At 47.9% G+C, this 25,664-nt stretch overlaps 1 protein-coding gene across 1 annotated transcript in view; it reads left to right on the top strand.

Moving 5' to 3' along the window:
* The window catches only part of DCC (DCC netrin 1 receptor), a 459,073-nt gene that overhangs the window by 281,247 nt on the left and 152,162 nt on the right, over positions 1-25,664 (top strand). Inside the window, exons 8-9 of the mRNA XM_030468363.1 lie at positions 4,143-4,299; positions 20,172-20,326. Of these exons, the coding sequence (XP_030324223.1) occupies positions 4,143-4,299; positions 20,172-20,326 (312 nt within the window). The remainder of the gene's footprint in view (positions 1-4,142; positions 4,300-20,171; positions 20,327-25,664) is intronic.

Below are 25,664 nucleotides of genomic sequence, written 5' to 3'. Positions count from 1 at the left end.
CCAGGAGAGCAGAGCAAGATGTGCTTGGCAAGGAGTTAATATAAGGCACATCAGGCTCAAATCAGAGCCTGTCAGCCTGATGGAGATGCTTTAACTGGTGGTTGGATTGAGCTGGTGGAGTCAGGTGAAAGCTTGAGGGATTGTAAGCATTACTTGCTGAGATAATTCCAGGCTCCGTGTCCCTCCATATTGTGCTGGGGTTGTTTGCAACACTAAAAATAAACACTAAAAATGGGGTTGTTTGCTTTTTGTCAGTGATGGCTCTGCAGATTTTAGTGGAAGGCAGAGGGAAATATATTTATTTTAGAGAGTTTCCATCCCAAGATCTGGAATCCAGAGAAGCTGTGGCTGCCCCATCCCTGGAAGTGTTGAAGGTTGGATGGGGCTTGGAGCAACCTGGGCTGGTGGGAGGTGTCCCTGCCCATGGATGAAAGTTGGAATTGGATTAACTTTAAGGTTTCTTCCAACCCAAACCAGTCTGTGACTCTTTTAATTATTATTATTAATCTTTTTTTTAAGGCAAAAATGACTCCTGAAATAAAATCTGTGAAACTGAGTAGGTTTTGGACATGGGGATTAAAAAGTTGGACTTTTGATAAGCACATGGAGTTATAGGGTGAGGGGGAATGACTTTAAACTGGAAGAGGGGAGATTTAGGTTAAACATTGGGAAGAAATTGTTGAATTTGAGGGTGCTGAGCCCCTGTGCCAGGTTTCCAAGAGAAGCTGTGGCTGCCCCATCCCTGGCAGTGTCTCAGGTCAGGTTGGAGCAACCTGGGGGGTTGGATCTTGATGATCTTTAAGGTCCCTTGGAACCCAAAGCATTCTGTGATTCTCTAATTTTACTGCTTTTCATCTCAGTTTTTTTTTTTTTCTGTTGTTTTCCAAAGTTGACACCTTGCTGCTCAGCTGCCTTTGGCCGAGGTGACAAAGGGGATAAATTCATGTCCATATTTTTTTATATTTTTTGGTTTGTTTAAAGGTTAATATTAATGTTTGATGGTGTGAGAAGCTCTTTGGGTTTCATCATCTGTGTTGGGTAAATGTTCTCATAAATGTCTGGGGAGGGGTTAGACACCCATATATATATAGTCAACCTAAATAAAACCAGAAAATGGAATCATTCAATCACTTTGGGTGGAAAAGACCTTAAAGATCACCCAGTCCAACCAGTGCCAAGGCCACCACTGCCCCATGGCCCTCAGCACCACATCTCCAGGCCTTGGAAATCCCTCCAGGAATGATGGGGACTCCAGCCCTGCCCTGGGCAGCCTGGGCCAGGCCCTGACAACCCTTGCCAGGGAGAAATTCTTCCCAAGCTCCAATCTAAACCTCCAGCTCAATTCCTCTTCTCCCATCCCTTCTTCCTTGGGAGCAGAGCCCGACTCCCCCTGGCTCCAACCTCCTCTCAGGGGCTTGCAGAGAGCCACAAGGTCTCCTCTCAGCCTCCTTTGCTCCAGGATCTGGACTTCTCTGGTCTCTCCAGACCCTTTCCCAATTCCATTCCCTTCTCTGGACACACTCCAACCCCTCAATGTCCTTCTTGGCCTCAGGGTCTGGATTTGGGGCTGATCAGAGCACTGGGTTTTGATGGAAGAGAGGTCCCAGGCTTCTTTCCTCTACCAGCAGGATGGGGATTTGGTGGTGGAGCCATAAATTGAGGTGTTTTGTGGGAGAGTTGAGTTTCTCCTGATGCTCAGGTGCCAAGATGGTTAATAAGAGGACTTTTTCTGAATTACTGTGTGTGATTTAAGTACCACAACTCTAAATAGAAAAGCCTCCTAGGTTTGTTGGGGTTTTTTTTTTCCAGTTTTGCCCTTAATACTCCTCTGGAGATGTTCACCTACTGAAGTTCTCAGAAGAAGACAAAGCACTTAGGCTTGGAGTACATGAGTCATAGAATCATAGAATCATAGAATTAGCCGGGTTGGAAGGGACCTCAGAGATCATCTAGTCCAACCCTTGACCCACCGGAGCAGTTGCTAGACCATGGCACTGAGTGCCACATCCAGTCCTTTTTTAAATGTCTCCAGGGACGGAGAATCTACCACCTCACCGGGCAGTCCATTCCATAGCCTGATCACCCTCTCCGTGAAGAAATTCTTTCTAATATCTAACCTAAACCTCCCCTGGCACAACTTAAGACTGTGTCCTCTTGTCTTGTTGAAGGTCGTCTGTGAAAAGAGTCCAGTTCCCACCTCGCTACAGCCTCCTTTCAGGGAGTTGTAGACAGCAATGAGGTCTCCCCTGAGCCTCCTCTTCTTCAGGCTGAACAGCCCCAGCTCTCTCAGCCTCTCCTCATAGGGCCTGTGCTCGAGTCCCTACACCAGCCTGGTTGCCCTCCTTTGGACCTGTTCCAGGACCTCTACATCCTTCTTAAACTGAGGGGCCCAGAACTGGACACAGGACTCGAGGTGTGGCCTAACCAGCGCTGAGTACAGGGGCAGAATCACCTCCCTGGACCTGCTGGTGACGCTGTTTCTGATACAGGCCAGGATGCCATTGGCCTTCTTGGCCACCTGGGCACACTGCTGGCTCATGTTCAGCTTCCTGTCAATGCAGACTCCCAGGTCCCTTTCTGCCTGGCTGCTCTCCAGCCACTCTGTGCCCAGCCTGTAGCGCTGCATGGGGTTGTTGTGGCCAAAGTGCAGGACCCAGCACTTGGCCTTGTTGAACCTCATCCCCTTGGGATCAGCCCAACTCTCCAGTCTGTCCAGGTCCCTCTGCAGAGCCCTCCTGCCTTCGAGTTGGTCCACACTTCCTCCCAGCTTGGTGTCATCCCAGAAGCCCAAAGCTTCTTTCTTGTACCTGTGAAAAAAAATAATGAAAAAGAAATAATAATAATGATCTTTGCAATATGAGTGTGCACAGGATTCTACTTGAGCCTTATGTTTGCAGATTATTTAGAGCAGTGGCCCAGGACTAAGGACTCTAAATGTGACCTCAAGGCAAATAACCCCTCCCAGCCCAAAGAGCTGAGAAGCCAAGAGCTTAAATGATTTTTTTTCTACACTTCATTTACTCCGGAAATGCCTCTGGGAATTTCCTTAATTCCCTCTGGTTTGGGGTTGATCACCATGAGGAAGAGGCAATAGTGTTTGCTCGTGGTAGTAGTGCTGTTAATGACTTTTAATAATAATTTAGGGATAATATCTCAAATATTCAGTGGTGTTCAGTGAATGGCATGGTTTTTATCCCATGAAGTGATTCTTCATAAGCTCTTGAGATCATCCACCAGTGGTAAAAATCCTGTGGGATTTTTAAATGAATGCTACCAATAGGGTTCACAGTATACTGACCATAAAAAAGGTGAGATAAGGAGCAAATAAATTTCTTTTTTGGTCTATACCCATGGTGGAAACCTCCTGTTTGGGGTGGGAAATCAGAGATGGTGTTTATCCTCAGAGAAGGTTGGGTGAGGCCTTCATAAGACACTTGCTAAATCAACGTTCAGCTGATTCCTTATTATTAAAAACCACATAAAAATTTATGTTGATGGGGCAGCTTCCACATGGGTTCAGTGGGCAACAACCAGACCCTAAAACTTGATTAAAAGGTTCTATTCTCCAATGATTTTTTTTTTAATCTCCAGTTTGGCCTTTTCTGGATTGTACACATAGCCTGAACTCTTTTCAATGTTGAACAATGTTAACATGAAGTCCTGCTGTCTCTTTCCTTTTCATTTTATCCCAGTTGGATGCAGTTTTTCCACAAATAATGTCTTGAAACACTCCTTAGCTTCTGCTCTTCCCAGACCAGCTGCTTTGTAGGCTTCAGGCTTTGAGTGGCCACTGATTTCTTGCTTGGGGCACGAGAGACAGAATGGGTGAGGTAGGAGGGACCAAAGGAGCTTGTTCCACTGCTCACTTGGAGAAAAAATCATTTCCAAGTAGCCCAAGGAAACAGCCTCCTCCTGTTTAGCCCTAAATGATTTAGGAAGGGGTATTTTAAGGTGTGATTTTACTGTTTTTTAATTTTTATTCTCTCTCTTCCATCCCCTCTGATTTTTTTCACGCTTACCCCGTGCCGCCTTGGTCCTTTGTATCCTAAACCCCCCAGCCCTGGCCACCACCTCACCTCCTGCCTTCCCTGACACTCCTGGGCCATTGGCCTTTCTGACTGAGTCCTCTCCTTCCCCTCCAGCTGTCCCAAGTTCCAGTGTCCTCCCCTCTGCCCCCCGAGATGTGGTCCCTGTTTTGGTCTCCAGCCGCTTTGTCCGTCTCAGCTGGCGCCCACCTGCAGAAGCCAGAGGCAACATCCAGACCTACACAGTCTTCTTCTCCAGGGATGGAATCAACAGGTAGGCATCAACTCTTCTTTTTTGAGGTGGGGGGAGAGTTCTCAGAGTGCCCAAAGATCTTCTCAAGTATCTATAATATTGGGCTCAATCTTGTGTTCTTTCTGGTTAAAGAAGCACGAAGATTGAAAGTCCTTTTGTTGCCGTGTCTTTTTGTAGACATCAACATTTAGAGAAATGCTCACTGGCTTGGTATCAAGGACCATTTTTGTGTTGACAGTGATTCTGTGGATCTTGCCTCCTCCAGTTATTACTGGTCCATCTCACAGAGAGCACCTTTAGGTCCATATTTTACCTTTCATCTCTGAAGACAGAGGCTCAAGTGGCCTTTGTGTCACTGGCAGAGCTGAATTTGGTGACCCCGAAACAACCAGAGGGCTTTTAGAGAAGGGCAAAAGGTGTGAGACCTTGAAAATAGGTAGGTTGAAGGAGAGATTGGGAAGGTTTTGTGAGCCATCTTATCCATGTGGAGCTGGACAGGAGGTTGTTTTTTTGTGAGGATGGCACTATGATTGTAGAGAGTGTTTGTGTCACTGGGAGAGCTGAATTTGGTGACCCCGAAACAACCAGAGAGCTTTTAGAGCTGGGCAAAAGGTGTGAGACCTTAAAAACAGGCAGGATGGAGGAGAGGAGATTGGGAAGGTTTTCTGGGCCATCTTATCCATGTGGAGCTGGACAGGAGGTTGTTTTTTTGTGAGGATGGCACTATGGTTGTAGAGAGTCTTTGTGTCACTGGCAGAGCTGAATTTGGTGACCCCAAAACAACCAGAGAGCTTTTAGAGCTGTGCAAAAGGTCTGAGACCTTGAAAACAGGCAGGGAGGAGGGGAGATTTGGACCCTTTTCTGGGCCATCCTATCCATGTGGAGCTGGACAGGAGGTTGGTTTTTGTGAGGATGGCACTAGAGATTGATTGTAGAGACTTTGTGTCACTGGCAGAGCTGAATATGGTGACCCCAAAACAACCAGAGAGCTTTTAGAGCAGGGCAAAAGGTCTGAGACCTTGAAAACAGGTAGGGAGGAGGAGAGATTGGGAATCATTTCTGGGCCATCTTATCCATGTGGAGCTGGACAGGAGGTTGTTTTTTTGTGAGGATGGCACTAGAGATTGTTTGATTGTAGAGAGTCTTTGTGTCACTGGCAGAGCTGAATCTGGTGACCCCAAAACAACCAGAGAGCTTTTAGAGCAGGGGAAAAGGTGTGAGACCTTGAAAACAGGCAGGGAGGAGGGGGGATTGGGAACCTTTTCTGGGCCATCCTATCCATGTGGAGCTGGACATGAGGTTGTTTTTTTGTGAGGATTACACTATGATTGTAGAGAGTCTTTGTGTCACTGGCAGAGCTGAATTTGGTGACCCCGAAACAACCAGAGAGCTTTTAGAGCAGGGCAAAAGGTGTGAGACCTTAGAAACAGGCAGGATGGAGGAGAGGAGATTGGGAAGGTTTTCTGGGCCATCTTATCCATGTGGAGCTGGACAGGAGGTTGTTTTTTTGTGAGGATGGCACTCTGATTGTAGAGAGTCTTTGTGTCACTGGGAGAGCTGAATTTGGTGACCCCAAAACAACCAGAGAGCTTTTAGAGCAGGGCAAAGGGTCTGAGACCTTGAAAATAGGTAGGTTGAAGGAGAGATTGGGAAGGTTTTCTGGGCCATCTTATCCATGTGGAGCTGGACAGGAGGTTGGTTTTTTGTGAGGATGGCACTATGGTTGTAGAGAGTCTTTGTGTCACTGGCAGAGCTGAATTTGGTGACCCCGAAACAACCAGAGAGCTTTTAGAGCTGTGCAAAAGGTGTGAGACCTTGAAAATAGATTGGTTGAAGGAGAGAATGGGAAGGTTTTGTGAGCCATCTTATCCATGTGGAGCTGGACAGGAGGTTGGTTTTTTGTGAGGATGGCACTATGATTGTAGAGAGTGTTTGTGTCACTGGCAGAGCTGAACTTGATGACCCCAAAACAACCAGAGAGCTTTTAGAGCTGTGTAAAAGGTCTGACACCTTGAAAATAGGTAGGTTGAAGGAGAGATTGGGAAGGTTTTCTGGGCCATCTTATCCATGTGGAGCTGGACAGGAGGTTGGTTTTTTGTGAGGATGGCACTCTGATTGTAGAGAGTCTTTGTGTCACTGGCAGAGCTGAATTTGGTGACCCCAAAACAACCAGAGAGCTTTTAGAGCAGGGCAAAAGGTGTGAGACCTTGAAAATAGGTAGCTTGAAGGAGAGATTGGGAAGGTTTTCTGGGCCATCTTATCCATGTGGAGCTGGACAAGAGGTTGGTTTTTGTGAGGATGGCACTATGATTGTAGAGACTTTGTGTCACCGGCAGAGCTGAATTTGGTGACCCCAAAACAACCAGAGAGCTTTTAGAGCAGGGCAAAAGGTCTGAGACCTTGAAAATAGGCAGGTTGAAGGAGAGATTGGGAAGTTTTTCTGGGCCATCTTATCCATGTGGAGCTGGACAGGAGATTGGTTTTTGTGAGGATGGCACTAGAGATTGTTTGATTGTAGAGACTTTGTGTCACTGGCAGAGCTGAATTTGGTGACCCCGAAACAACCAGAGAGCTTTTAGAGCAGGGCAAAAGATGTGAGACGTTAAAAACAGGTATGGAGGAGAGGAGATTGGGAAGTTTTTCTGGGCCATCTTATCCATGTGGAGCTGGACAGGAGGTTGTTTTTTTGTGAGGAATGCACTAGAGATTGTTTGATTGTAGAGACTTTGTGTCACTGGCAGAGCTGAATCTGGTGACCCCAAAACAACCAGAGAGCTTTTAGAGCTGGGCAAAAGGTGTGAGACCTTAAAAACAGGCAGGATGGAGGAGAGGAGATTGGGAAGGTTTTCTGGGCCATCTTATCCATGTGGAGCTGGACAGGAGGTTGTTTTTATGTGAGGATGGCACTAGAGATTGTTTGATTGTAGAGAGTCTTTGTGTCACTCGCAGAGCTGAATCTGGTGACCCCGAAACAACCAGAGAGCTTTTAGAGAAGGGCAAAAGGTGTGAGACCTTGAAAATAGATTGGTTGAAGGAGAGATTGGGAAGGTTTTGTGAGCCATCTTATCCATGTGGAGCTGGACAGGAGGTTGGTTTTTTGTGAGGATGGCACTATGATTGTAGAGAGACTTTGTGTCACTGGCAGAGCTGAATTTGGTGACCCCAAAACAACCAGAGAGCTTTTAGAGATGTGCAAAAGGTGTGAGACCTTAAAAACAGGCAGGATGGAGGAGAGGAGATTGGGAAGGTTTTCTGGGCCATCTTATCCATGTGGAGCTGGACAGGAGGTTGGTTTTTGTGAGGATGGCACTAGAGATTGATTGTAGAGACTTTGTGTCACTGGCAGAGCTGAATCTGGTGACCCCAAAACAACCAGAGAGCTTTTAGAGCAGGGCAAAAGGTCTGAGACCTTGAAAATAGGCAGGTTGAAGGAGAGATTGGGAAGTTTTTCTGGGCCATCTTATCCATGTGGAGCTGGACAAGAGGTTGTTTTTTTGTGAGGATGGCACTATGGTTGTAGAGAGTCTTTGTGTCACTGGCAGAGCTGAATTTGGTGACTCCAAATCAACCAGAGAGCTTTTAGAGCAGGACAAAAGGTGTGAGACCTTAAAAACAGGTAGGGAGGAGGAGAGGAGATTAGGAAGGTTTTCTGGGCCATCTTATCCATGTGGAGCTGGACAGGAGGTTGGTTTCTTGTGAGGATGGCACTATGATTGTAGAGACTTTGTGTCACTGGCAGAGCTGAATTTGATGACCCCAAAACAACCAGAGAGCTTTTAGAGCAGGACAAAAGGTGTGAGACCTTGAAAACTGGCAGGGAGGAGGGGAGATTTGGACCCTTTTCTGGGCCGTCTTATCCATGTGGAGCTGGACAGGAGGTTGGTTTTTGTGAGGATGGCACTATGATTGTAGAGACTTTGTGTCACTGGCAGAGCTGAATTTCGTGACCCCAAAACAACCAGAGAGCTTTTAGAGCAGGGCAAAAGGTCTGAGACCTTGAAAATAGGTAGGTTGAAGGAGAGATTGGGAAGTTTTTCTGGGCCATCTTATCCATGTGGAGCTGGACAGGAGGCTGGTTTTTTGTGAGGATGGCACTATGATTGTAGAGAGTCTTTGTGTCACTGGCAGAGCTGAATTTGGTGATCCCAAAACAACCAGAGAGCTTTTAGAGCTGTGCAAAAGATGTGAGACCTTAAAAACAGGCAGGGAGGAGGGGAGGAGATTGGGAAGGTTTTCTGGGCCATCCTATCCATGTGGAGCTGTACAGGATGGTGTTTTTTTGTGAGGATGGCACTAGAGATTGTTTGATTGTAGAGACTGTGTCACTGGCAGAGCTGAATTTGATGACCCCAAAACAACCAGAGAGCTTTTAGAGCAGGGCAAAAGATGTGAGACCTTAAAAACAGGTAGGGAGAAGAGGAGATTTGGACCCTTTTCTGGGCCATCTTATCCATGTGGAGCTGGACAGGAGGTTGGTTTTTGTGAGGATGGCACTATGATTGTAGAGACTTTGTGTCACTGGCAGAGCTGAATTTGGTGACCCCGAAACAACCAGAGAGCTTTTAGAGCTGTGCAAAAGGTCTGAGACCTTAAAAACAGGCAGGATGGAGGAGAGGAGATTGGGAAGTTTTTCTGGGCCATCTTATCCATGTGGAGCTGGACAGGAGGTTGGTTTTCTATGAAGATGGCACTAGAGATTGATTGTAGAGACTTTGTGTCACTGGCAGAGCTGAATCTGGTGACCCCAAAACAACCAGAGAGCTTTTAGAGCAGGGCAAAAGGTGTGAGACCTTAGAAAGAGGTAGGGAGGAGGAGAGATTGGGAATCGTTTCTGGGCCATCTTATCCATGTGGAGCTGGAAAGGAGGTTGTTTTTTTGTGAGGATGGCACTAGAGATTGATTGTAGAGACTTTGTCACTGGCAGAGCTGAATTTGGTGACCCCAAAACAACCAGAGAGCTTTTAGAGCAGGGCAAAAGGTCTGAGACCTTAAAAACAGGCAGGAGGGAGGAGAGGAGATTGGGAACCTTTTCTGGGCCATCTTATCCATGTGGAGCTGGACAGGAGGTTGTTTTTTTGTGAGGATGGCACTATGGTTGTAGAGAGTCTTTGTGTCACTGGCAGAGCTGAATTTGGTGACCCCAAAACAACCAGAGAGCTTTTAGAGCTGTGCAAAAGGTGTGAGACCTTTAAAATATGTAGGTTGAAGGAGAGATTGGGAAGGTTTTCTGGGCCATCTTATCCATGTGGAGCTGGACAGGAGGTTGTTTTTTTCTGAGGATGGCACTAGAGATTGTTTGGTGGTTGCACGACTCCTCCTCATCGATGCTCGTTTCCCCCTCACCTTTCCTTGCTGTGTTTTATTTTCCTAACTTGGCAAATGGTTTTTTTTACCCACGAAAAAAAGAAAAATTCTCTTTTTCTCTTCCTCATCAATCACTTGAAGTATCTTGTCCTGTATTTTACCTCGCTTAAGAGAGACTTCAGGTACCAGTTAGGGACTAGTGCTTGTGTGGGTGCTGCTAGATCAGCTTTTGAGGGGACTTGAGTTGGAATCTGTATTTAATTGAAAAATAAGAGGGAATGTGCCAGATTGATGAGAGCTAAAGAAGCAGGACATGCTCTAGTGGGTCATGGAGATATTGATGGATATATTTTATCTGGGGGGGATGCTGACAGTTGCATCTTGAAGCTCTTTTCCAACTGTGGCAATTCTGTTGTTCACGAGTGTCTTGCATCAGGCTGGGGGTTCTGTGTTAAAATAACCAAAGAACTGAACAAATAAAATAATAATTACACTAATTCTCCATCAGGAGGCTTAAAATACCACCTGGAGTTTCAAACTTGTAAATCTGCACCTCCAGCCTTGCAAACTCACTGAGCTAAAATTAACCTCGTTTTCTCAAGAGGAAAAAACATCTTTTTTTTTTTTTTTTTTTTTTTGATTCTTTGGACAAAGGAGTTGGTTTCTCTGACTGCAAAACTACATATTGGATGTGACATTAACCTTAGGGATGCACAGGAATTGTCAGAGGAGTTACTCTGAAGTCTGGAGGAAGGTGATGGTCCCACCTGGGGGAGAGCAGGGAAGATTTACGTGACATCTGAGAGCATCACAAAGGGCACAGGGACATTGCAGGGACCAGCCAGAAAAATAGCATTTGTTTTGTGATGTGTTGTTGGTTTTTTTTTTTACTTTATAAACCAAACAAACCTTTTGGGAAGTGGTGGCAATCACCCAAGCCCTTCTTGGGATCCTCTTTAATCTTCATGCTCATCCCACATGGGATCAAAGGGGAATTTTTTCTTGCTCAGAAGGGTGATTGGAAAGATCACTTAAATTTCAACCAAAACCAAAGCTTTAATCTAGAAGGAAAGAAACCAACAGCCAACCAATAAACCTCCACTTTGAGGGGTTGAGATGAAAGTTGAGGTTTAAAAGTGAGCTCGTCCATCCTAGTTCCTCTCATACCAGGATGCTGATGAAAAAGTGGGCAGAAAAAAGAGAATTTTGTGTCTAGGATCTGTCAGTAACTCTTATTCCGTGCTTGACTGGGCTTTTTTTCTGTTAAAATGCAATGGGCTATGCAAGTTGGAAAGATCTCAGTGATGCAAAGTACAGATGTGTCCACACATGAAGACCACAGCAATTAATCAGAAGTGTTCTAGAGCAGAAAGTTCCTCATTTAGGTTTCACAGAATCATGGAATTGGCTGGGTTGGAAGGGAGCTCAGAGCTCATCAAGTCCAACCGTTGATCCACTCCCCCCGTGGTTCCCAGCCCATGGCACTGAGTGCCACATCCAGGCTCTTTGGAAAGATCTCCAGACACGGAGAATCCACTACTTCCCTGGGCAGCCCATTCCAAGGGCTGATCACCCTCTCCAGAAAGAAATTCTTTCTCAGCTCCAACCTAAACCTCCCCTGGCACAACTTGAGACCCTTTGTGCCCTCTTGTCTTGCTGAGAGTTGCCTGGGAAAAGAGCCCAACCCCCCCCTGGCTCCAACCTCCTTTCAGGGAGTTGCAGAGAGTGATGAGGTCTCCCCTGAGCCTCCTCTTCTCCAGCCTCAACACCCCCAGCTCCCTCAGCCCTTCCTTCCTCCCAGCAATTCTGCTGGATCCCTTCCCAGCCTCCTTGCTCTTCTCTGCACCTGCTCCACCACCTCAAGCTCCTTCCTGAGGGACTTGCTGAGCTGAGGGGCCCAGAACTGGACACAGGACTCAAGCTGTGGCCTCCCCAGGGCTGAGCACAGGGGCAGAATCCCTTCCCTGGACCTGCTGGCCATGCTCTTCCTCAGCCAGCCCAGGATGCCATTGGCCTTCTTGGCCACCTGGCCACACTGCTGCCTCCTCTTCAGCTTCCTGGCAAGCCAGACTCCCAGCTCCCTTGCTGCAACCACTCCCTGCCCAGCCTGGAGCTCCCCAGGGGCTTCTTGTGGCCAAAGTGCAGGACCCGGCCCTTGGAATCTTCAACCTCATCCCCTTGGGATCAGCCCAACTCTCCAGTCTCTCCAGGTCCCTCTGCAGAGCCCTCCTGCCTTCCAGCTGATCCACACTTCCCCCCAGCTTAGTGTCAGCTGGGAATTTCCTGAGGATGGACTCAATGCCCTCCTCTAAATCCTCCCTCAAGATATTAAACAGCACTGGGCCCAACACTGATCCCTGGGGGACACCACTAGTGACCGGCCGCCATTTTGATGCAGCCCCGTTCAGCACCACTCTCTGGGCCCGGCCCTCCAGCCAGTTCCTAACCCAGCACAGAGTGCTCCTGCCTGAGCCATGGCCTGACAGCTTTTCCAGGAGAATCCTAGGGGAGACGGTGTCAAAGGCCTTGCTGAAGTCCAGGCAGACCACATCCACAGCCTTCCCCTCATCCCCCAGGCAGTCACCCGATGATAAAAGGAGCTCAGGTTGCTCAGACAGGACCTGCCCTTTCTAAACCCATCTGATGCCAAAAGCTCATTAAAACCCCCTATTTTACACTAAAGTAATAAGTTCACCTGAAAAATGTATCAAATATAATTTTTAAATTGCTGCTTTTTGGATTTATTTCCCATTTTACTCCCAGGAAGGTCTTGGGTGATCCTTGGGTGCCATGAGGGTGGAGGAGTAATTGCAGCTCCAGCCCCTTTCACATCGACTAAAATCAGATTTTTTATTTTTAATAATTATTTTTTTTTCTTTTTAGCTAGTGGAGGTCTTCAGCTGGGGAGCACTGGTTCTCTCTCCATCCTCCAACTCCTTCCTTTACCTTTGAAGGTTACAAAATGATTTAGAGAAGCAATTTTTTGTCCTGAGCAGTTTCAAAATGGGCCAGGTTTGGATTTTCCATCCAGGTTCAAATTTTGGGGTGAATTTTATGTTCTTGACCTTGCTGTTTGTTATCTCCTCTATTTCTCTGCAAGCTTTGTTTCCCACAGGCATTTCATCTTTGCCTGGTAGCATCTTAGTCACCACAGGAGAGGTTTATTTTTGCCTGTTTGATCTACCACTAAACTAAAAAATAACTTTTTACAATATTTTTTTAGCATTTTAGATCAGATACAACCTCCCTGAATACCATTTGGGTTGATTGCAGAGTTTTAAATGTCAAGCTGGCTGAAATAATGAGTTGTGATTTGTAGCTATCCTTTTATAACTGACTGTTAGCAAACATTTTTTCCCAAGAAATGAAATTAAAAGGTTCTGATCTTTAAAAAAAAATAATGAACATTGAAAAAAAGCACTCTACAATGAGTAGTACTTTGAGGTTTGAATAGACAACCTTCTGACAAAGGGTTCTTCTGTGAGATTGGGACCAAGTTTTCCTTTTAGTTGAACTTCCACTGGTTTGTAATAACCAACTAATAAAGGCACAGACACAACAACCCTGTGCTGGGTTAGGAACTGGCTGGAGGGCCGGGCCCAGAGAGTGGTGCTGAACGGGGCTGCATCAAAATGGCGGCCGGTCACTAGTGGTGTCCCCCAGGGATCAGTGTTGGGCCCAGTGCTGTTTAATATCTTGAGGGAGGATTTAGAGGAGGGCATTGAGTCCATCCTCAGGAAATTCCCAGCTGACACTAAGCTGGGGGGAAGTGTGGATCAGCTGGAAGGCAGGAGGGCTCTGCAGAGGGACCTGGAGAGACTGGAGAGTTGGGCTGATCCCAAGGGGATGAGGTTGAAGATTCCAAGGGCCGGGTCCTGCACTTTGGCCACAAGAAGCCCCTGGGGAGCTCCAGGCTGGGCAGGGAGTGGTTGCAGCAAGGGAGCTGGGAGTCTGGCTTGCCAGGAAGCTGCAGAGGAGGCAGCAGTGTGGCCAGGTGGGCAAGAAGGCCAATGGCATCCTGGGCTGGCTGAGGAAGAGCGTGGCCAGCAGGTCCAGGGAAGGGATTCTGCCCCTGTGCTCAGCCCTGGGGAGGCCACAGCTTGAGTCCTGTGTCCAGTTCTGGGCCCCTCAGCTCAGGAAGTCCCTCAGGAAGGAGCTTGAGGTGCTGGAGCAGGTGCAGAGAAGAGCAAGGAGGCTGGGAAGGGATGCAGCAGAATTCCTGGGAGGAAGGAAGGGCTGAGGGAGCTGGGGGTGTTGAGGCTGGAGAAGAGGAGGCTCAGGGGAGACCTCATCACTCTCTGCAACTCCCTGAAAGGAGGTTGGAGCCAGGGGGGGGTTGGGCTCTTTTCCCAGGCAACTCTCAGCAAGACAAGAGGGCACAAAGGGTCTCAAGTTGTGCCAGGGGAGGTTTAGGTTGGAGCTGAGAAAGAATTTCTTTCTGGAGAGGGTGATCAGCCCTTGGAATGGGCTGCCCAGGGAAGTAGTGGATTCTCCGTGTCTGGAGATATTTCCAAAGAGCCTGGATGTGGCACTCAGTGCCATGGTCTAGCAACCACAACAGTGGTTCAAGGGTTGGACTCGATGATCTCTGAGCTCCCTTCCAACCCAGCCAATTCTATGATTCTATTATTCTAAGATAAAAAATGTCCCAGTTTAGGTTCCTGCTTGTTGAAAAAATTAAGGGACCACTTAATACAAAATACTTGGATTTATTTAAAGTCTGACTTCTGAATTCATCCCTAGCTTTACACTCTCATTCCCAGATGATCTATTTACAGAAGTTTTGAGGTTTTCTGGTTATAACCAAGGGGTTTATCTTATTTTGGAGGGGGAAAGAGAATGATAATGGGAGGTAATAAAAAAAACCACGAACTCACGGTAGTAAAATTCCATCCTTTTTAAAATTAATAGTGTTCATTTCACAGCAAGGAGCATTAACGTGACTTGTCTTCCTCCAGGTAACTAATTAGGTGTTTGAAACATTAGAAAAGCCTTTTTTCCACACCCAAGAGATATCTGGGAGCTGTAATTATCTTTTTTTTCACAGGCTGATAGCAGAACGTGATCTTCAGGCCCTGGGAATTCCATCTCCAAGCCTCTTGTTTTACAAGGGGGTGGATGACTGCAGTCAAAGGCTTTTATTTTAGTGATTTATGGGCAAGATGGCTTGGAGAAAGAAGTCCCCCAAGGTGCCTTTTTGGGGGATTTTTGGGGCTTTTTAGATCATTCCTCCCTTTGTAGCATCGCTGGCGCCTTCACCTCGATGCAGCTGGACATGGGGGAGCCTCAGCTCAGGATGAGGACACTGGAACTCAGGAGAAAAAGGCAACCACATGTTCCCAAGCATCCATCCAATCCCTTTTAGGTCCCTGCTTTACAAAGACACTTGTAGGGTTGTTCCATTCTGAAGGAATTTCTACTCTTTGCTAGCTGGAGGGTTTATGGTGTCACAGAAGATGTCAGTACCCAGTGGGACATTAGCAGGCAGCTTGTTTAAACAAAATAAATATTTTTTTCTGACTTCCTTGCCACAAGACATGACAGCAACACCAGAGTGAGAGGAATTTAGAGACTGAAGGTGATGAAACCATCTGAGGGGCTGTGAGGCTTGAAATCCCAGCAAGAGCAAGAGCTTGGTGGCAGGGGAATAACCAGAAGTGTCTGTCCTGTGCCAGGAAGATAACCTTGGAGTTTTTCTGTCCTACACCAGGAAAATAACCAGATCCCTCACTTGTTATTCTTTTACTCCTCTCCACATCTCTTCCCTGGTTGCTGGGGTTGTGAGCTAGAGCTAAGTGGACTTTTCTTGCATCTGAGCCTGCCCTGGGTGAACCTCAGCCCTTTCTTTTCCTTCATTCCTCTCAAGTTTGGTCCTAGGGTGTTTTTTGAGTAATATTCAATCCTTACTCAGGCAAATCTGGGATTTTGCAGTCCCTTTATCATTTTTAGAGAGCTCCAGGGTCTTGCATGTCCTCCTGGTGTTGCATTTGGAAGATACTCTAGATCTGATAGCTAGAAGCACCAAACTGTAGAACTTGAAGGATATAAAGGTTTTGGTTTCCCAGGGCTTTCCTGGAGGGAACAGGGAATTTAGATTTTTCAGTATGGGTTGTATTTGGGTTGCTCCCAAACTGGGAACCATCAGATGGCCAGAGTGCAGGGTTGAACATGAGTTAAACACCCTTAAAAATGTTGTTTAAATACTTCCAGATGGAGTGGGCTCCTGGCACCTCCAGCCACTGCTCCCTTAGCTTCATTTTCTGGTGGGAAAAGCAGAGTTTTCCTTGGACTTGCATTTAGGAGTGACCTTGGCTCATCACCACAAGTGATGGGATCAGTGGGGTTTGGGAAGCCTGATGGATTTGGGTGGTTATCCAGCTCCTGGCAAAGAGAAGCATCCTGAGAAGATGAGCTTTGGTACCTCCAGTGGCAGAAATTCCCTTCTCAGCAGAGCACTTGCCACCTGCATCCCAAATTCCAACGAGAGGAGATGGTTTGTGCTGGGTCAGGCTGGGATGCTGCATTGCCTGGCAGGGTTATGGAACAGCTCATCCTGGGGGCAATCCCACAGCACCTGCAGGATGGGCAAGGGATCAGACCCAGCCAGCACGGGGTTAGGAAGGGCAGGTCCTGTCTGAGCAACCTGAGCTCCTTTTATCATCGGGTGACTGCCTGGGGGATGAGGGGAAGGCTGTGGATGTGCTCTGCCTGGACTTCAGCAAGGCCTTTGACACCGTCTCCCCTAGGATTCTCCTGGAAAAGCTGTCAGGCCATGGCTCAGCCAGGAGCACTCTGTGCTGGGTTAGGAACTGGCTGGAGGGCCGGGCCCAGAGAGTGGTGCTGAACGGGGCTGCATCAAAATGGCGGCCGGTCACTAGTGGTGTCCCCCAGGGATCAGTGTTGGGCCCAGTGCTGTTTAATATCTTGAGGGAGGATTTAGAGGAGGGCATTGAGTCCATCCTCAGGAAATTCCCAGCTGACACTAAGCTGGGGGGAAGTGTGGATCAGCTGGAAGGCAGGAGGGCTCTGCAGAGGGACCTGGAGAGACTGGAGAGTTGGGCTGATCCCAAGGGGATGAGGTTGAAGATTCCAAGGGCCGGGTCCTGCACTTTGGCCACAAGAAGCCCCTGGGGAGCTCCAGGCTGGGCAGGGAGTGGTTGCAGCAAGGGAGCTGGGAGTCTGGCTTGCCAGGAAGCTGAAGAGGAGGCAGCAGTGTGGCCAGGTGGCCAAGAAGGCCAATGGCATCCTGGGCTGGCTGAGGAAGAGCGTGGCCAGCAGGTCCAGGGAAGGGATTCTGCCCCTGTGCTCAGCCCTGGGGAGGCCACAGCTTGAGTCCTGTGTCCAGTTCTGGGCTGTTCAGGAAGGATATTGAGGTGCTGGAGCAGGTCCAAAGGAGGGCAACCAGGCTGGTGAAGGGACTCGAGCACAGGCCCTATGAGGAGAGGCTGAGAGAGCTGGGGCTGTTCAGCCTGAAGAAGAGGAGGCTCAGGGGAGACCTCATTGCTGTCTACAACTACCTGAAAGGAGGCTGTAGCGAGGTGGGAACTGGACTCTTTTCACAGACGACCTTCAACAAGACAAGAGGACACAGTCTTAAGTTGTGCCAGGGGAGGTTTAGGTTAGATATTAGAAAGAATTTCTTCACGGAGAGGGTGATCAGGCTATGGAATGGACTGCCCGGTGAGGTGGTAGATTCTCCGTCCCTGGAGACATTTAAAAAAAGACTGGATGTGGCACTCAGTGCCATGGTCTAGCAACTGCTCCGGTGGGTCAAGGGTTGGACTAGATGATCTCTGAGGTCCCTTCCAACCCGGCTAATTCTATGATTCTATGATTCCTTCAGCTGAGAATTCACCACCTAAATGGGTTTTTAATTTATTTTTTACTAGTTAAGGGGCAAAGAGTTACTCAAAGAACTTTCCCAGCCTGGCATTTATGTGTCAGGACAGAGAAGTGTTAAAGCAAAGATCTGCCTGGAGGTTTTGTCTGGTGTTCCTTTTTCTTTACCATTCTTTTAAGCTGGAGAGGTGCTCCTGCTGCTCTTTTGCTTAACACACACAAAAAAAGAAAAGATAAATGTATACAATAGGATGCAGTCACCACCAGTCCCATCATCCTACAGGAAGGAAGAGCCTGGGAAGATTTATTTTCTCACCCCTGGGCTCTCCAGCACCTTAAAAGATTTGTGAGAATATCCAAGCTCTTTGGTTCAGAGGTGATTTGCCACCTGCCCCTGGCAGAATTGCTGCTTTCAGAGTGGGTCACTTGGTTCCAAATCCATTGGAGCTTTTTTTCAATGGATCTGAGTTCCTCTTTCTTAAAAAGAAAATTATCCAAGTTGGTCGAGCTCAGCTTGAATGATAAAAAGAACAAAAAAGAGGTTTCTTTGGGCCTGCAGAGCCCTCCTCAGCTCTGCTTTTGTGCCACAAACCCCATGAAAAGAGGCATTTAACTCCTGTCCTGTCTTCCAAGGGACTATCCCACCATTTATCCCCAGGGAATGTTGTGCAGTGAGGTCTCAGAGGGTTGGGGAGAGGTTGGGACCCGGCGCTGGGATTCCAGGGACTGTTTCTTGGGGCTGAAAAATCCCAGTTGGAGGAAATGTTCCCCAAGGGATCAATAAACTCCAAATTGCTGTGTTCTGATTGCAGGCAGCTCAGAGAAGTGTGGTAGCACTCCCCCAACTTTAGCAATGAATTGATTCTTCAAGGAATTCTTTTTCCAAGGGGTGAAAAATCTTTTTTTTTTTCTTTTTTTTCTTTTTTTTTTTTTTTTAGAAGGCTTCTAGGCAAGGAGCAAGGCACACACCACTCCTAATAAATCAATTTACCCTACTTCTGGTTGCAGATTGGCCATGAAATGACTCTGCTTTCATCCAATTTATACCTTGGTTTACTTGTGGCTTTCCCTGGATAATCCCACGCTGATGACTCGGGGTCTGTGTCCTTCTCACCAAGAGGTTTGGCTTTCCACCCAGGCAGAACTTGGCTTGACCCAAGGCAGAGAAGCCAGGTTGCAGCTCCTCTTTTTACCTCCAGCTGCTTCTGGTGGCAGGAAAAAGGATGTGGGCTCTTGAGCTGGTGGGAGAATGATGTCCTGCGTGGCTTCTTGGCCACCTCCCAGTCCCCAGGCTGCTAAATTGGGCAGAAATCAAATAATTGAGTGGTTTGAGATGGAAGGGACTTTAAATCTCATCCATTCCCAACCCCTTTCCATGCCCAGGGACACCTCCCACCAGCCCAGGTTGCTCCAAGCCCCATCCAACCTGAGCTGAGACACTGCCAGGGATGGGGCAGCCACAGCTTCTCTGGGAAACCTGGCACAGGGGCTCAGCACCCTCAAATTCAACAATTTCTTCCTAAAATCATCTCAGTCTCCCCTCTGAAAGCTTTTTCCTTCATCCCATCCCTCCATGTTCTCATCCCAAGTCCCTCCCCAGCTTTCCTGGAGCCCCTTCAGGCACTGGAAGGTGCTCTGAGGTCTCCCTGCAGCCTTCTCTTCTCCAGCCTCAACAACCCCAACTCCCTTATCCTGGCTCCAGAGCTGCTCCCATCATTTTCATGGCTTCTTTTGGACTCACTCCAACAGCTCCATCTCCTTCTGCTGCTGGGAACCCCAGAACTGGACCCAGCACCCCAGGGGGGTCTCTCCAGAGTGGAGCAGAGGGGGACAATCCCCTCCCTGACCCTGCTGGGGATGCAGCCCAGGACAGGGCTGGTTTCTGGGCTGCCAGCACATGTTGAGCTTCTCCTCACCCAACACCTGATCATGGAATATTCAGAGTTGGAAAAGACCTTTAAGATCACCCAGTTCCAACCCCTTTCCATGAGCAGGGACACCTCCCACCAGCCCAGGTTGCTCCAAGCCCCATCCAACCTTACCTGAGACCTTGCCAGGGATGGGGCAGCCACAGCTTCTCTGTGTATCCAAGCAAAACCCAGAATATCCAATCTAAATCTCCCCTTTATCACCTTGAAAAACTGTTCCTCTTCATCCCATCACTCCAAGGGTTTTATTTCCAGAACAAACCAAACCCAACTGGACATTTTTAAGACTCAGCTGGACAGGTTGCTGAGCTGGCTTCTCCAAACCATGTTTTTGCCAAGAAAGGTTGAGCCAGATGGTCCTTGAGGTCCCTTCCAAGCTGGGATTCTGTGCTGTACTTTTCATTTACTCCATGTTTATGGTCCCATATGATGTTTTCCTTTATTGAATAACCATCTTACATCAGTTTTATGGCTTTCCCTATATTAAGAAAGGCCAAAATACTCTGTACCTTATGAAGTGCTCCAACACAAATCAGCCTTGCAGCAGTTGCAGCCTTCCCAGTGGACCTCAGACCTTAAATTAGGCTTTTTCAAGTACAAATAATCAAGAAAAACTGACCCTGGAGACAAACCAACCTCAAAATGAAGTAGCTTATCATACCTTGCAGGCTCCTAACTCTATAAATAAGATGTTTGAAGGGCTGAAATGTCTTTTGAAGGGCTGAAATGTCTTTTGAAGGTCTGAAATGTCTTTTGAAGATCCAGAATGTCTTTTGAAGGTCCAGAATGTCTTTTAAAGTGGATTTTTTTGTGGTTTTTTAGGGAAAGAGCAGTGAACACATCTCAATCTGGGATGCTTCAGCTGACTGTGGGCAACCTGAAGCCAGAGGAGACCTACACCTTCCGAGTGCTGGCATACAATGAGTGGGGACCAGGAGAGAGCTCTCATCCCATCAAGGTTGCCACCCAACCAGAGTGTGAGTATGAACATTAAATGGGGTTTCTGAGGTTCTCTGGGCAGAGCTCTCAGGTTTTGTGGGGCTCCTCTTAGAAAAAACATCCCAGGCTTCCTGTTTGGGAAGTCAAAGCTTGCCTTGGTTTTGTAAGGTTTGTTGCAGAGCTTCTCACTGGTTTGGGTCATGGCTTTGATGGTCACACATCCCATCTTAGGTGCCTCAGGAGTTTCTTTTTTCAGTAGGATACATGGTAAACTTAAAGAAAATGTTCTTGCTGGAGTCCCCATCATTCCTGGAGGGATTTCTAAGCCCTGGAGATGTGGTGCTGAGGGCCATGGGGCAGTGGTGGCCTTGGCAGTGCTGGGTTAAGGGTTGGAGTTGCTGCTCTCCAAGGTTTTTTTCCAAGCCCAAGGATTGTGTGACTCTCTGCAGAGCCTGATGAGATCCCTCCAAGTGGAACTGTGCTCAGAGCCACTCCAGACCCAAGTGCAGAGGCTGCAGAGCTCAGGGTGGCCCAGCAAGCTCAGGACCCCCATGGGGACAGGTGGCATCTCCTAACCCTCCACTGAGCCTTTAGGGGAGGTTTAGGTTGGAGCTGGGGAACAATTTCTCCCTGGCAAGGGTTGGCAGGGCCTGGAGTCCCCATCATTCCTGGAGGGGACACAAATCCATGGAATTGTGGTGCTGAGGGCCATGGGGCAGTGGTGGCTTTGGTGGTCCTGGGTTAATGGTTGGACTGGGTGATCTCCAAGGTGTTTTTCCAAGCAGAACAATTCCATGATGCTTTCTGTTAGGGAATGTGTAGCACTGAGTGTGTTTTCTAAACCTTTGGGGCAAGTGGAAGGTTTCAGTAGATCCTTTTCTCTTTCTTTCTGTCTCATTTGTCTAGTCTCTGGACAGACTGGAGAGCTGGGCCGATTCCAACGGGATGAGGTTCAACAAGGCCAAGGGCCGGGTCCTGCACTTTGGCCACAACAACCCCATGCAGCGCTACAGGCTGGGGACAGAGTGGCTGGAGAGCAGCCAGGCAGAAAGGGACCTGGGAGTCTGGATTGACAAGAAACTGAACATGAGCCAGCAGTGTGCCCAGGTGGCCAAGAAGGCCAATGGCATCCTGGCCTGTATCAGAAACAGCGTCACCAGCAGGTCCAGGGAGGTGATTCTGCCCCTGTACTCAGCGCTGGTGAGGCCACACCTCGAGTCCTGTGTCCAGTTCTGGGCCCCTCAGCTTAAGAAGGATGTAGAGGTCCTGGAACAGGTCCAAAGGAGGGCAACCAGGCTGGTGAAGGGACTCGAGCACAGGCCCTATGAGGAGAGGCTGAGGGAGCTGGGGGTGTTGAGGCTGGAGAAGAGGAGGCTCAGGGGAGACCTCATTGCTGTCTACAACTACCTGAAAGGAGGCTGTAGCGAGGTGGGAACTGGACTCTTTTCACAGACGACCTTCAACAAGACAAGAGGACACAGTCTTAAGTTGTGCCAGGGGAGGTTTAGGTTAGATATTAGAAAGAATTTCTTCACGGAGAGGGTGATCAGGCTATGGAATGGACTGCCCGGTGAGGTGGTAGATTCTCCGTCCCTGGAGACATTTAAAAAAAGACTGGATGTGGCACTCAGTGCCATGGTCTAGCAACTGCTCCGGTGGGTCAAGGGTTGGACTAGATGATCTCTGAGGTCCCTTCCAACCCGGCTAATTCTATGATTCTATGATTTGAGGGTAAATATTTGGTCTGCACAGGAAGATTTTGCCCTCTTGTATTATTTTATTTTTTTTTCTCACTTGGAAGGTGCAAGGAATCTGTTGTAAAGAGAGGATGGAAAGATTATTTGAGCCCTTCCAGTGCAAAAATAATAAATCAGAAGAATTAGTCCTACAAATGGGATTGGTTTCTAGTTTTTTAGCCCTGAGCATCAAACCAGTGGGCACTGGTCTGCACTGCGGAGGCAGGGGAGTGCTGGTGGGCTGCTCAGCTCCTTTTAGGTTCCTTCTTGGAAAGCCCTGGAGTGGGGGTTTGGATTCATTGTCACTTGTGTCACAGCAAGCAGAGGAGGTGGGAATGGTTCTTCAGGAGGAGAAGAGGAGCTTGGAAGCAAATCCTGTGCTCATGGAAGTGGTTTTGGAGCTCTTTGGGTCCTTTCACAGCTGAGCCCCCAAAAATCCCTATCAGGGACAGAATGTGTGACATCCCCTGACCAGCAAAGGAACTTCCTGAGCAAGGGAAAAAAGGACCTTTCAACAGAAAATATTCTGTGTTGTTGTGTCTGTAGCTTCATTTCTCACCAAATGTTGTTTTTCCTCCCTCTCATCACATCCCAAAGCCCCAAGAGCTGTGATATTAGTGAAATACCACCCCAAAAATGGAGTTTGCTGAGTTTTCTGCCTGCCTTCTTGCTTTAGAAACATCTCCAGCTCCTGCTCTGAGCTTGCTTTGTCCCTCATGGTGTGTATCTACCACCTGCAAACATAAAGGGGTGATAACCCAGCTTTTTTTTGGGAAAGAATTCCTGAAAATCAACTCGTTTTTTTCCAAGCCTTTTGAAAATAAAGGTATTGAGCAGCATCACTTCTCCAGGATTCCTCTCTGCTTCCCCCCTGCCTTTTCTGCAGGTGAAAACCTTCTGTTTTCTGGCTTCTAAATCTATATTTACAGAAGAAAAAGAACATTTCAATCCCACCCCAAGCCCAGTTTAGAGTGGGCACCACTCCCCCTTGGTGCTGAGATTGCTCAATGGAGACATTTGGAATATTTTTCCTCTTGAATAACTGGAAGATTTCTCTGAAGTGTCAAGTTGGAAGTGGAGAGATGATATTTCTTTCCTTTTTTTTTTTCTTTCTCACTTTGCTTTTTACTGGTGACCAAATTATCTTCTCATTTGGGCACAACTCTGGGAGGCAGTCAGAGAACATGCCTGAACTATTGTACAAGAAATTACCTGGTTGCAGAGAAATTCAATCTCCCCATTATTGGAAAATAGCAGATTTGGTCTTGTTAAAGGGGAGGGAAAAGGGAAAAAAAAAAAAAAAGTGATGAAAAAGAGCAGCTGAAATTCCTGTCTGGCAGCACTTCTCCAAGTACAGACATTTGCTCAGTAATCTGGTTAAAAGATCAGCAGAACAAGTTCTAGCTTTTTAAAATAATCATACAAAATAGCCAGGCTGGATTTATATGAAAGTCTTTGTCCCCCTGATTAATACTCTTTTTTTTATTATTATTTTATTCTATTTTTTCTTTTTGTAAACTCCAACCCCTTTTTCTTTAGCTTTTATGGTATATAATTTCACTCCTGTATTATCAGGCTTTAAATCCCTGCCTGCTTAAGCCATGTCTAATCTTTTCATACCACATGTGGAGACTTTGGGAGTTATTATTTTGCCTCCTCAAGATACTCTTAAAGCAGCTTGGTACAGCAGAGAATAAAGCAGAGCATCTATTCTTGCAAGGAGGATTGAAATTGTCCAGCCCAGCTTTAAAAGCAGTTCCCTGCTGGGTTTTTTACCACCATATTATGAATTAAACCTCAAGTGATGGCTCTGGGATGTGGATGTCAGGTGGCAAAAAGAGAAAAAATGGACAGGAAGGCTCCAAAGAAATCTAGTGGCATCATTGCAGCTTCATCAAGTCACCTCCCTGGCAGAGAAATCAAATTATTTTGTGCTGGTTTCTCAACAACTCAAACATCTTAGAATCATAGAATCATAGAATGGGCTGGGTTGGAAGGGACCTCAGAAATCATCGAGTCCAACCCTTGAACCACCGTTGCGGTTGCTAGACCATGGCACTGAGTGCCACATCCAGGCTCTTTGGAAAGAGCTCCAGACACGGAGAATCCACTACTTCCCTGGGCAGCCCATTCCAATGCTTGATCACACTCTCCAGAAAGAAATTCTTTCTAATATCTAACCTAAATTTCCCCTGGCACAACTTAAGACCATTCCCTCTTGTCTTGTTGAAAGTCGTCTGGCAAAAGAGCCCAACGTCCACCCGGTTACAACCTCCTTTCAGGGAGTTGTAGACAGCTATGAGGTCTCCCCTGAGCCTCCTCTTCTCCAGGCTGAACACCCCCAGCTCTCTCAGCCTCTCCTCATAGGGTCTGTGCTCGAGTCCCTTCACCAGCCTGGTTGCCCTCCTTTGGACCTGCTCCAGCACCTCAAGCTCCTTCCTGAACTGAGGGGCCCAGAACTGGACACAGGACTCAAGCTGTGGCCTCCCGAGGGCTGAGCACAGGGGCAGAATCCCTTCCCTGGACCTGCTGGCCACGCTCTTCCTCAGCCAGCCCAGGATGCCATTGGCCTTCTTGGCCACCTGGCCACACTGCTGCCTCCTCTTCAGCTTCCTGCCAAGCCAGACTCCCAGCTCCCTTGCTGCAACCACTCCCTGCCCAGCCTGGAGCTCCCCAGGGCTTCTTGTGGCCAAAGTGCAGGACCCGGCCCTTGGAATCTTCAACCTCATCCCCTTGGGATCAGCCCAACTCTCCAGTCTCTCCAGGTCCCTCTGCAGAGCCCTCCTGCCTTCCAGCTGATCCACACTTCCCCCCAGCTTAGTGTCAGCTGGGAATTTGCTGAGGATGGACTCAATGCCCTCCTCTAAATCCTCCCTCAAGATATTAAACAGCACTGGGCCCAACACTGATCCCTGGGGGACACCACTAGTGACCGGCCGCCATTTTGATGCAGCCCCGTTCAGCACCACTCTCTGGGCCCGGCCCTCCAGCCAGTTCCTAACCCAGCACAGAGTGCTCCTGGCTGAGCCATGGCCTGACAGCTTTTCCAGGAGAATCCTAGGGGAGACGGTGTCAAAGGCCTTGCTGAAGTCCAGGCAGACCACATCCACAGCCTTCCCCTCATCCCCCAGGCAGTCACCTGATGATAAAAGGAGCTCAGGTTGGTCAGACAGGACCTGCCCTTCCTAACCCCGTGCTGGCTGGGTCTGATCCCTTGCCCATCCTGCAGGTGCTGTGGGATTGCCCCCAGGATGAGCTGTTCCATAACCCTGCCAGGCACTGAGGTCAGGCTGACGGGCCTGGAGTTTCCTGGGTCTTCTTTCCGGCCCTTTTTGTGGATTGGCGTGACATTCCCCAACTGAAGGGTTTTATAAAGAAAAATAAATATAATTTCTTTTTCTGAAGGAGGGAGGTGTTTTTATACCTACTTAAGCCCAGCTGGGTCCCCTCCTCCAGGAGCAAATCTTTGACCTGCTGTAATTGAATGTAAAAAAATGGAATTGAAAGTAAATATCAAGATTTTGGGGTGGATTGATGGAGTAAAAGGGGAGTTTCTAGCTTCTGGATGCTAATCCTTGCATAGGAGAAACTTGGATATTTATCCTTCAGTTCCCATTAGAGACCTCACTAATCTTGCTCT

Source organism: Calypte anna, chromosome W (assembly GCF_003957555.1).
Source record: "Calypte anna isolate BGI_N300 chromosome W, bCalAnn1_v1.p, whole genome shotgun sequence".
Lineage (NCBI taxonomy): Eukaryota > Metazoa > Chordata > Aves > Apodiformes > Trochilidae > Calypte > Calypte anna.
Note: the sequence above shows the minus strand (reverse complement) of the source record. Positions and strands in the feature narration are given on the sequence as shown.